The 13,367-nt window shown below is 37.0% G+C and overlaps 1 protein-coding gene across 3 annotated transcripts in view; it reads right to left on the reverse strand.

Moving 5' to 3' along the window:
* CSMD3 (CUB and Sushi multiple domains 3) overlaps positions 1 to 13,367 on the reverse strand; it is a 710,218-nt gene that overhangs the window by 313,152 nt on the left and 383,699 nt on the right. For all 3 annotated transcript variants that reach the window (XM_035546237.1, XM_035546236.1, XM_035546235.1), the window contains 2 exons: positions 8,380 to 8,562; positions 7,033 to 7,359 (listed from right to left, as the gene is read on the reverse strand). In XM_035546237.1, the coding sequence (XP_035402130.1) occupies positions 7,033 to 7,359; positions 8,380 to 8,562 (510 nt within the window). The remainder of the gene's footprint in view (positions 1 to 7,032; positions 7,360 to 8,379; positions 8,563 to 13,367) is intronic.

Consider the following 13,367-nt stretch of genomic DNA (forward strand, 5'->3'; position numbering starts at 1 on the left):
AAATGGACTTTGGATATAAATACAGTGCCTGGGAATGTCAATGTCGTGGACTACTGAGATAAAATCACCCAAGTAATTTGGCTGATGTCAAATGACCAGACACTTCCCCCAGCCTCTGACAACTCATTCCTCTGCCAGTGAGGAAAGGAGAGGTAGAGATAATTTTTCTGACTTTTTGGTCTTCTTTGCATTAAGTCCTTTGTCAGAGAAGCAATAAATATCCATACACCTTCACATGGGTCCAACTGTTGCAGAGAAATTAATGTACACATTTTGCCTGTCCTGACCTAAACTAGGAAATCTAGACTGAAGCAAAGCAACTATATAGCTGTACTGATGTAATTTATGCGACTATATTCAGATAGTGTGTCTAGTTCTGATCTCCATAATTCAACAGAGATGTAGATAAAGTGGGAAGCATTCATAAAAGAGTCACAAATGTGATAAAAGGTTCAGATTTCTTCCCTTAAATTGACGAGTCTAATGCATTTAGCTTATCAGAGGGAAGATTAAGGGATGACTGAGTTTATAAATAACTTCAAAGAGAACAGAAATGTCATTAAGGTCTCCTAGGTTTGGGATATAAACTGGAAGTAATGAGCCAGGAGTAAGTATGCAGTTCAAAGCAACTTAAACCAATGTAATTTCAGGCAGCTATGTTCCTATTTTCTCTGCTACCCAAGAAAGCACCTTCCAGCCTCATCATCTCTTTGACATCAACAGCATTGCATAGGCTAGATATAAGTAAACCCATACACAGATCTGACCTCACTGAAACTCACAGCTTTTGGAGTTGCTAGGTCTTTGGTTACTTAACATTTTCTGCATCATCCATTTTCATGTCACACAGTTCTGTGGGCTTGTTCCAAAATTTAAAATCAGTTAAAAGATTTCTAATGAGTTACTAGATTTGTTGAAGACTTGGAGTAATTCTAAGATGAGATATTTGAAAAACAAAGCAATTTTTGTTTACTTCCAAGAGAAGTTGAATTTAGGTTTAATTTTACTGAAACAAAAATAATTATCTGAAACCATATATGTCACTGTAATAAAAACAAATATGGGATAAAAACAGTTTGTGAGAAATGCTATTAAAAAATCAGATCATGTATTAGCAGATCAATTTTACTCTTCTTTATCCTATAACTAAAAAACTTATCAATGAAGTTATTTATGCTAATAGCTTACATTATTTTTTGAAAAGACTAATTATGTTGTACCTTTTCTGTGATACACTGTTTCTACTCTTGAAGGTGAAAAAAGAGACTGATAGCTTTGAAAAGGTTTGGATATATACACAGGGGAAGTATTAGCAGAAAATGGATATTTTTAATTAACTTTATTTGCCAAGACAAAGAGAAAATTATATTAATTCCATTTTTATTCTGTCTTGGTGTTCAACTATTTATTGTGGAAAGATTACTTCTGTAATTTATCAGACTGCAGCTGTCTTCACTGAAGTAAGATTGGACACATTTTCTGCAATTATTTTCTCTTTTGTAAGTAGATATTAACTACAGTTAAGAAATGCACACACACTTCCATTCTAGCTTAAGCATACCCTCCCCCCAATAAAAACATATATATGTTAAACTGCTCATATATATAAAATAATTCTTTAAAATAGATCTTTTTAGAGTGAGTGAGTTTCATGATACAACTAGTAAAAATTAATATTGTATTGTTACTTCTTCATTAAAATAAAATTGCACCATTTGGCATTATCAAGACATTATTTGATGTGATTGCTAATTGAGTGATATCATAATTAGTCTACCATGTAAAATAGCTAAACAAAATATAAAAGGTGACAGGAGATAACTGGCTTCTCTTCCAAAGGCTAGGCACAATTCAGAGCACTAAAGACAGAAGCCCAGCTACTATTTACTGCTGCAGCTCTGAATGGCAGTCTAGAAATTTCTCTCCCTCTGTCTGTTACAGCTTTAAGTTAGAAATATATTAATCAGGATATAAATAATATTAATTTACCTTCAGCCTATATATAAGCAAACCAAAACAGTGTGATTAACAAGAGTATTTAAGAATTCTTTTTAACCTTGTAACGGTGTTGCCAGACTCAACATATAATCATTTGACATAAGCATGTGAGCAATTTCATTACCAAAAAGGAGGGATAGGCAGGGCAGGTGAGGTAGAGGTGTTATGCTGTACGTAAAAGAGAGCTTCACAAAATCACAGAACCATCTAGGTTGGAAGAGACCTTCAAGATCACCCAGTCCAACCTCTGACCTAACACTAACAAGTCCTCCACTAAACCATATCACTAAGTTCAACATCTAAATGTCTCTTAAAGACCTCCAGGGATGGTGACTCAACCACTTCCCTGGGCAGCCTGTTCCAATGCCTAACAACCCTTTCAGTAAAGAAGTTCTTCCTAATATCCAACCTAAACCTCGCCTGGCACAACTTTAGCCCATTCCCCCTCGTCCTGTCACCAGGCACGTGGGAGAATAGACCAAACCCTACCTCGCTACAGCCTCCTTTAAGGTAACTGTAGAGAGCGATAAGGTCACCCCTGAGCCTCCTCTTCTCCAGGCTGAACAATCCCAGCTCCCTCAGCCACTCCTCGTAAGACTTGTTCTCCAGACCCCTCACCAGCTTCGTTGCCCTTCTCTGGACTCTCTCGAGCACCTCCATGTCCTTCTTGTAGCGAGGGGCCCAAAACTGAACACAGTACTCGAGGTGCGGCCTCACCAGAGCCAAGTACAGGGGGACAATCACCTCCCTAGACCTGTTGGCCACGCTGCTTCTTATACAAGCCAGGATGCTGTTGGCCTTCTTGGCCACCTAAGCACACTGCTGGCTCATATTCAGCTGCCTATCAACCAGTACTCCCAGGTCCTTCTCGGCCAGGCAGCTTTCCAACCACTCATCTCGCAGCCTGTAGCGCTGCTTGGGGTTGTTGCGCCCCAGGTGCAGGACCCGGCACTTGGCCTTGTTGAACCTCATACAGTTGACCTCAGCCCATCGGTCCAGCCTATTCAGATCCTCCTGCAGAGCCTTCCTACCCTCGAGCAGATCAGCACATGCACCTAACTTGGTGTCGTCTGCAAACTTACTGAGGGTGCACTCGATCCCTTGCCATTAGGGATGCTGTGGTAGAAAGCTTCTGGGTGAAGATTAAGGGGAATGGACAGCAAAGCAGATGTCATCATGAAGGTCTACTATCAACCACCAACCCAGAACAATGGCACAGTTTAACTATTCTACAGGCAACTGAGGGAAATCTTGGGACCAGTTGTCCCTGTCCTGATGGGAGACTCCAGCATCACAGACATAAACTTGGAAAATCATACTGCCACAACAAGTATGGGAAATTCCTAAAGCATGCTGAAGACAACTTTCTGTCTAAAGTATTGAGTGAGCCAACTAGGAAAGGTGCCCTCCTAGATCTGTTGTTTGAGAATAGGGAAGGCATTGTGGGAGATGTCATGGTAGACGGCTGTCCTGGTTTTGGCAGGGATAATTTTATTCCTAGTGGCTCTTATGTTTCATGTTTTGGATTTAGGAAGAGAATAATGCTGTTAACACACTGATGTTTTAGTTGTTGCAGAGCAGTGTTTACACTAGGTCAAGGGATTTTCAACCTCTCATACCGTCCTGCCAGTGAGGAGGCTGAGGGTGCACAAGAAGCTGGGGGGGGACAGAAACAGGACAGCTGACCTGAACTGGTCAAAAGGAAAATTCCATATGACATGTAGATCATATCACATCATTCAGGACAATAAAAACTGGGAAGGTTGGCGCGGCGGGGAGGACCTCTGCTTGGCAACTGGCAGGGCATTGGTCAGTGGGTGGCGTGCAACTGCATAGTGTATTACTTTTTTTTTAAAATATATGTTTATTATTATTAATATTCTTTTTCAATTCCTTTTCTATCCTACTAAACTCTCTTTATCTCAAATCATGAGTTTACTTTTTTCCCTTCCAATTCTCTCCCCCATCCCACTTGGTGGGGAGGGGAGTGAGTTTGTGTAGTGCTTAGCTGCCTGCTGGGTTAAAACACAAAAGTGACTGTCTTGGCTGCAGTGATCATGAATTAGTTGACTTCAACATTTTTGGTGTAAGGAGAAAAAAGGTCAGCAGAATTGCGTCCATGGACTTTAAGAGAACAGACTTTAAGCTTCTGAGGGAGCTAGTTAGCAGTGTCCCCTGGGAATCTGCTCTAGAGGAATTAAGGGTCCATGAGCTGTTTGCTTGTCAAAAAACATCTTTTAAAATCCCAGAAGCAGACAATCTCATTGTGCTGCAAGTCAAGCAAGTGGGGCAGAAGACTAGCCTGGCTGAACATGGAATCCCTCCTGGAACTAGGGCAGAAAGAGACAGTATATGACCTGTGGAGGCAAGGTCTGGCTTCACAGGGAGATTGCAGAGCTGCAGTTTGCATTGAAAAGTAGAAAACAAGAAAACCAATACCCAGCTTGAGTTGACACTGGCCAGTGTGGTGTCAGACAACAAAAAAGACTTTTTGAAGTATGTTAACAGCAAGAGGAGGTCAAAGGAAAACATTAGACTGATGCTTGGAGCAGACGGTCACTTGAAATGTAAGGAGGAAAAGGTCAAGGCATTTAATGCCTTTTTTACCTCAGTAACTTACAGTTACAAGGGCTTCTGGGCTGCCCAGACCTAAGTGTTGGAGGACCATGACTTTCCATCTGTGGTCACTGAAATTGTAAGGAAACAGCTGTATCAACTTAATGTTCCTAAGTTCATGGGGCCTGATGGCATTCACCTCAGAGTGATGAAGAAATTAGCAGATGTTATAGGTGGACCCCTCTCAACAATTTACCAAAGGTCATGGGAGTCTGGAGAGGTCCCTGCTGACTGAAAGCTAGCTAGCATTATATCCATCTACAAAAAGGGCATGAGACAAGAAACTACATACTTGTAAGTCTAACTTCAGTCCCTGGAAAAGTTACGGAGAAGATTGTCCTGGGGGATATTGAAAGGCACTTAAAGAACAAAGCTGTTATCAGGCATAGTCAACATGGGTTTATGAAGAGAAAGTCCTGCCTTAGTGATTTGTTCTCCTTTTATAATAAGGCCACCCACTTGGTGAATGAAGGGAAGGCAGCTGACGTAATCTTTCTGGATTTCAGTAAGGCCTTTGATACTGTCCTTCACAGTACCCTCTGGACAAATTGTTCGGCTGTGAAATAAACATGTTCATTCTATGCTGGGTGATGAACTGGACCAATGGTAGAGCTCAATGTGTTACAGTAAATGGAGTTACATCTGACTGACAGATGGTCACCAGTGGTATTCCTCAAGGCTCAATTCTGGAGCGAGTTCTGTTCAACATTTTTATCAATGATGTGGATGCAGGATTGAAACTCAGCAAGTTTGCTGTTGATACTAAACTGTGAGGTGCTGTTCACTCCCTGGAGGGACAAGAAGCCTTGCAGAGGGATCTAGATAGATTAGAGCACTGGGCGATTAGGAATGGCATGAAGTTCAACAAAGGAAAATGCTGAGTTCTGCTCCTGGGAAGGAGTAATGACAGACACAATTACAGACTAGGAGACAAGTGGCTAGAGAACAGCTCAGCAAAAAGGGATCTGGATGTGCTGGTTGACAACAGGCTCAACGTGAGTCAGGAGTGTGCCCTGGCAAGCCAAGAAAGCAAACTGCATTATAGGGTGCATTTAACACAGCACAGCCAGCCAGCCAAAAGAGGTGATTTTCCCACTATGGTTAGCACTGGTGTAGACTCATCTTGAATAATGTGTACGGTGCTGGTCTTCAGAATATAAAAAGGATGTTAAAGTACTTGAAAGCATCCAGAGGAGGGCAACAAAGCTGGTAAAAAGGATGGAAGTCATGTCCTGTGAGGAGAGGCTGAGAACACTTGGGTTGTCTAGTCTTGAGAAGAGGCTAAGAGGTGACCTCAGTTCTCTGCAACTTCCTGAGGAGGTGAAGTGAAGAGGGAGGTGCCAGTCTCTTCTCACTGCTAGCTTTTGACAGGACACACAGGAATAGCACAAAGCTGTGCCAGGGGAGGTTCATACTATATATAAGGAAAATTTCTTTGTGGTGAAGGTGATCAAACACTGGAACAGACTTCCTAGAGAGGTAGTTGATGCCCCATGTGTGTCATTGTTCAAGAGACATTTGGACAATGCCCTCAATAATAACCTTTAACATTTAGTTACCTCTGAAGAAGTCAGGCAGTTGGACTAGATGATCTTTGAAGGTCATCTGAACTATTGACATCCAACTGAACTATTCTATTCTGTTTTATTCTAAAGGCAAAGAAAAATGAGTATAGTTGCACACAAAAGGTACCCAAGTAGCAAAACATTGCCAAAGGGCAAGATAAGCACAAGGAGCTGCAAATAGCCAGCATATCATCCTGAATACACAAAGATGACTGGTAAGACAAAAACGTTAAAAGATGTAATACTACCAATGAGAACAAGATATCTGTTTGTCAGGGAGTGGAGAAAATAGCTTAAAATCATCAGGCATATGGAAGGAAGATCAGACAAAAAGAAGATAAGCTTAGTGCAGTTCAACATATCAAATAGTTCTCATGGCTCCTCACCTTGACCTCAATGACTAGGAACCAGCAAAGATTGCAGCCATCAGCTCCAGGGTATTATATATTCACAGCTAAATTAGTATATGAGTTCTCAGTCAGTTTTGTATGTGTAATGATAATTATGTAACATTTAACCAGTAGCACAAACTTAAAGTGCTTTTAACAAATTTATTATAATTTTACAATTTGAAAATGACCTAATTTTCAGTCTTCTAAACACTCCCATCACAGTGATCTCTAATGCAGTAAGTGATAAATATGCACGTTTTCAGCTGCAACATTGCATCTGAAAGGCAATCTGAAAACCTAAATCAAGTATTTTTTAGGTATATAGGATTTGTGTGAAGGTGTCTTGTATTAGTGTAACATCCTTTTTACATGCTTATATATTTCTCTCAAACTACGTTGAAAACAAAACATACACTTTCATTAAAAAACAAAACAAAACAAAGCAAAAAACTATTACTCACTGTTGTAAGTGATGTTAAATCCACGTCCTGACATGGAATGGTCAGCTTGAAACTCCAGCCGTAAAATATGACCATTACTGGTAAGATGAGAAGGAACTTCAGCACCAGTAAATGTTCCTATTATAGGAGAATCTGGAGAGTCACCATCTTTAACTGCAAGGAAGTCAAACTGAGATTCCAAGTCAAAGTCATTAAATGAGAGATGGATTCGGCTCCCAGGGTCTGAAATTATTGTCCAGATACAATTTAAGTTATTTCCATATCCTTCTGGATAATCAGGTGAAAGAACAGTTCCCATTGGTGCAGTGAAATTGGAAAGGCAAGGAACTGCCAAAAAAAAAAAAAAAGAGACAAAGACATTAGACAATAGAAGAAAACAATTTAAGAATGATTTATTTTATTATAAGAGATCTTAAAACTTGGTTGTTATCACAACTGAATAATTGAGCATTTGTTACAATCAGGTGTGAAGCCAGAAAGGAAGGTTGTTGAGCCTCCAGGTAATAATGAATAACCTGGTTGCATTGGAAACCTACAGCAGCCCTTATAATGTTCTCATGTTCAACAGTCCTTAATCAGTTGGCACCACTTATTTTCTCCTTTAGGGAACTGTTTAGATGAACAGACCTCTCACAAAGCCCACTAAGATTCAAAAGGTCAAGGGTACCCTTATCATTTGTTGTTTACACAGAAGCTCAAGATATTAACCAGCCTCAAAGAGACGAAAGAGTTGTTTTGCTTTTACCAGGATAATATTTTATATTCAACCATTTCAGTTAAGCCATATTAAATTGCAAGGATGAAAGCAACTGATTGCACTCTGAATATATTTGATCTGTAATACTTTAGTGGAAATGTTAAGGAAGAAATGTGTTGCCACAGACACTTATCTCAACATTATTTTTACTTATGTTGCGTAATGTAAATGATAAATGATTATAGACATGTATAGCTCTAAATTCTAAATTGTGTTCAGGTATAAGACATGGGGAAAAATCTTTAAATAATTGAAACCCTTGATTACAGTTCAGCAATTGGTAATCTAGGGAAATATATTAACTTCTTAGAAAATCTACAGCTTCCTATAAAAAAGCCAATAATAAAATCTTACATCAAATCACATAAAGGCAATTCCTTTAATAATAAAAGAAAAAAAATATTTTAGCAGTTCTAGAATTTTTATTATGCATAGCCTTTAGGGAAACCCACCACTGAACAAAAGCAAATTCATTCTGTCAGCAGAATTAATTACACTATGCTTTTTAATCAATCATACAAATTATAAGTGAAAATGCATTATAATGCTATGTATTGTAAAATAATAATAACAAAAGTTTTGTTACATACAAATACAAATTGGTATGTTTGCAGACCACTGGTTATTTTCTTGGCAAATGATAGATTTCTCTCCGATTAATTCAAATCCAAACTGACACTCAAATCTTAAAACATCCCGGTTGGAAAATCCATCCCCTTCTCTGATACCATACAGTGGTGTTCCAGGATCCCCACAGCTTTCCTTTTCAATTTCTGTTGAAATAAAAAATAAAAAAAATAAAAAAAAATATTTCTAGAAGAATAAAACATATGCTCACATGTAGAACAAAACTACATAGTATAAGCAAATGAAGACTATTTACATAACAACTGCTGAAATTCACCACTGAGTCTGGTTCTATGCTCTAACTTCTTATTGAGGAAATTCTGTGTAAGGATTTTAGAAAAATCAGAGCTCTTTGTGTTAACAGGGCACTTCAAATTAAAAGCAAACGAGCAAAAAATATTTCTACTTACTTAAAAAAAAAGGCAATAACAGTATCAAGCAAAATACTATTTGCATTATGCAAGTGTTTAAAATTACCGACTGAGACCAGTATCCCACTCTGTCAAACACCGTCCACATTCCAATACACCTTAAATTAATGAACCAATGAAATAGAGGGGGGAAAAAAAGAGAGAGAGTAGGAAGTGTCCTCAGGAGGTCTCTAGGCCAAGCTCCTGCTCAAAGCAGGCCCAGCTCTGAGGTCTGACCAGGTTGCTCAGGGCTTTTTTTCCAGTCAGGTCTTGAAAATCTCCCAAGATGGAGAGACAGTTGTGGGCAATCTCTTCCACTGCTTGACTGCCCACATGGGAAAAACACTTTTCTTTATGTGCAGTGTGATCTAATTTTAATGGCCATTGTCTCCCATCTTCCCATCATGTACCAACGTTAAGAGCCTCTGTCTTCTTGATAACGTCCTGTCTTCTTGATAACCTCCTCATAAGTACTGTCAGGCTGACATTAGGCCTGACTTCTCCAGGTTAGGCAAGCCGAGCTCCCACAGGCCCTTCTCACAGGGCAGGAGTTCCAGTCCCCTAAGCACCTCAGCAGCCCAGTTCCAGTCCCCTGAGCACCTTGACAGCCCTCCACTGAACTCACTCCACTCAATCGATCTCTCCCTCAAACGTGGATAGACTATTCTAGATGCAGTCTAATGAGTGCCAGGTAAACAAGAATAATCCCTTGCAAGAAGATCCCACAGCTATCTCAGCACCCTTGAATGCAGTCTGTCATGTCTCAGAAACTTGTAGGGAAATTGTTATGCTCAAGGTATGAAACTTTGGTTCATCATCATATAGATTCATCATCTATAAACACAGAAAAATTGTACATAGGTAATGGACATTCAGTACAAAATTATTTTCTCTGTCTAACCCAATAATCACAAACTTTTTTCACAAGGGGTCCTAACTATAAAAAGGACATAAATTTTAAAATAAATTTAATGCATAATGTGTATTAACTGTAGCAATAAGTATCCCTAAACTATACTTTGAACATTTCACTTTAAGGGTCTTGTTGTCAGTTATTCCAGGTTTCCACATTTGGTAGTTTAACAGTGAGGGAATAGCAAAACAAAACAAAACAAAACACCACAACAACCAGCAATTGTTTCAATTTTCACTCAACCAAGTTTTCTAGAGTCATATTGTCATCAATGGAAGCCTCATTTCTGAAATCCTTCTATTATTCCTCTGAATACAACTGAAACATGACAAAATCAAATTTACAATGTTAATTTCAACAAGGCAATTAAAAGGAGTTGAAGATTTGAAGAAAAGACTGACTCTTCTTCTAGAGGTTTGAAAGGTTTTATTATTCCATTTGATTAAAGAAAAATCAAACCCAACCAAAAATCTAACAAAGCACAATAAATATCAATACTTATCATTTGTATTTGTTCAAACACTCCTAGGAAGAGGAGAATATGATTCATAATTAAAGAAAGACAAAAACCAGGTTCAGACTCTCCCCCCAGAATATACTAATAATACATAATAAAAGTTAGAGCTGGTCTGAAGAAAATATCTTAAAATATCCTAAAGAAGACAAAAACTCAGTCCTCCTACGTGCAATGTTGATGAGACTGTGAACGTCAAACCTACAGAATATACAATTGTTAATTGCCAAAGAAAAAAAAAATCTAGGCTATCCTGGGAGATTAATAATATCTAAGTACCTCAGTCACTTCATATTTTGTTTGGGAAAACAAATATATTGTATGAATATTAGTTCTCCAACAAGTAATTACATCAGGTAACATTATGTAGTTTTCTTACAGAATATATGATAGACAGTAAATGTCTTTATATCTACTTCTATGTATTATCTTCTGGGGCTACTGTTCTGAAATAGCTACACCAATGGTTTTCTCTAATTACTATTTTATAGTAAGTAGCAAGAGTTTCCATGTCTTTTTGTCACTTTTAATAAAAACATAGTGGAGTGAAGCTGATACAGTGAGCTTGCTCATCTTGTCTCCTACCAGACATCCCTATTAAGAAGACTTAAAGGAATTGATTCTGCATTTCAAAAAATCTTAGATGGCATATAATTATTGACAGGAGTAAGTTGGAAAAAAAAATATACATATGTTATGTATTTATCTTATTTATGTTATGTATGTGTGAGAAAGCATCCATAGGATCATATTCCTTTTACTTTTATAAATGGCATTAAGTTCAACGAGATGTTATTTAAATGACAGTTTTAAATGAAATAAACCATCCATAATCTCCATTTGTATCCGTTTACATTTACAGCAATATTTCCTGTATTACTTTACTTTAACCTTTCCTGTACACCTTGCTTATACGCTGCACTCTAAATTTCACGTTAGCATCAGTTCATTTCTGAATTTTAAACAGAACACTTTTGTGTCATTACTTAGTTCTTCCTAGGAGTAGAAATGATAGCTATTTGTTGGATTTAAGTGCAAACAGCTTTTGGATTTGTTTAGAGAATGGCAATGATCTTTCTTTGAAAAGAAAAAACAAAAAAAAACACACACAAAAAAAACAACTGCTTACACTGCTTACTGGGCTTTTGTCAGATAATCACATTTTAAGTAATACGATTTTAGGATAGAGTACTATTACAGCTTTGTTTGAAATCCCTACAAGGGATAAATGATATTCAGATTTAGAAATTTTGCTGCTAGCTCTACAAATCTGTTTCAGCTTCCCTGCACCGAATATGTTTCAGTAACTCCTACAAAGTTAGTTTCAGAGCCTGACAAAGTCTCATTTCTTGTTATGAACAGGTTCCTTATTGAAAATAATAAATTTGTAATAAAAAATATACTTCATGGTTGTTTAAGATTATCACAATAAACAGTAGATTTTAATACAGTTCATTGAGTAATGCCATCAATAAAATTTCATTTTTAAACAATATATAAATACAGGTAGATATATGTGACATAGATAGAGATAGAGATAGAGAGATTAGATATAGATATATATAGATATATATTATATAGATATATATAGATACAGATATAGATGATATAGGTATAGATATAGATATAGATGGATATAGATATGGACATAGATATAGATATAGACATAGACATAGATATAGATATAGATATAGATATAGATATAGATATAGATATAGATATAGACATAGGTTAGATATAGATGTATATTAGATATAGATATAGATAGATACAGATACAGAGGGGAGGGGGGAGAGAGAGAGAGAGAGAGAGAGAAAGAAAACTTCGGTATGATTCAGCAAATAGCCAAGAGAAATAGATGGCATTATGGGCTAATATCCTAGAATATAGCTGCATTTAAAGAACCTACCTCTGTAACTTTTTGACGAAAAACATCACAAATTATAATACAGGTTTTCATACAATATATACAACATATAACAAAGTTGCAATTTACAGCAGAAGTTGTTATAGAGTACATTTTAGTGTTTTTTATTATTATTAATTTTACTTATATTTTAGTGTTTTAGTACTTTTGTGTTTTGCTATTACAGGATACTGGATAGTATAACTGTTTGAAAGAAGTCTGTTACGTGTAATGACTACCTTTGAAAAGTCAAAAGTAATCTTACTGCTCAAGCACATTTTTGCAGTTTATTTTATATTTTGGTTACTTTATATTTTTATATTTTGCTTTATGTTATTTTTTATGATTTATTCTGCTTTTGAGATTTGCAGTTCACACTAGATACAGTAAGAGATGGCTAGGATGGATTTGTCTTTTTTTCTGTGGTCACTACCACCAAGTTAAAGCTTTATGATCCAAAACACCAGTATTGCTATTTGTGCCTGAGAAAAAATGACTTATCCTAATATTATTTCCATTAGATCATCCTTTCTTTCTTTGTAGTCTACTTAAAACAAAATTAAATTAAAAAGTACCTCTATGCGAAATTAGAGTTTGCTAAATGTGTTAATAATTACTCAGGAATCTCAGGTTTAAAGCTATTGATAGGAGCAACAAAAAATGCAATCAGCTTGTTTTCAGAAATTATTTCAAAACTCCACAGGAAAAATAAAAATCAAAGGGCATGACCTATTAAAAATTCTGTTAACATTATAATATAGAGATGTGCTAATGCTTTCAGCATAAATATTTCTTTCCCCACTACTCCCACCCCGTTTCTGAAGGCCAGTGTCTTATCTAGGGAGAGGAAAAGAGGGAAGGGAGTCAGCTGGAACCAAAATGTTTTGTGATTTTTCACATATTCCTTCAAAGTCCACTGTACCATGTGGAACATAATGACATGGAAGGGAATTAAAAGAGGCATGAGCTCTTTTTTTGTTAAAGACTAACTCTTGTTGGGACTGTTTGGGATACCCTTTATTTTGGAAACTTGATCAAAGAAAACTGATAAGTCTGTGATCCCAGTGCACCAAATCAAGCTTATAATTGCCAACATATTTCCTAACAAAAAAAAAAAAAAAAAAAAAAAGGAAAGAAGAAACACAAGGTAATCATGTCATTTTGTTTAAAACTATATTTTTTGTTGTGTATCTTACTGAAGGGTTCCA

This window comes from Cygnus atratus, chromosome 2 (assembly GCF_013377495.2).
Source record: "Cygnus atratus isolate AKBS03 ecotype Queensland, Australia chromosome 2, CAtr_DNAZoo_HiC_assembly, whole genome shotgun sequence".
Taxonomy (NCBI): domain Eukaryota; kingdom Metazoa; phylum Chordata; class Aves; order Anseriformes; family Anatidae; genus Cygnus; species Cygnus atratus.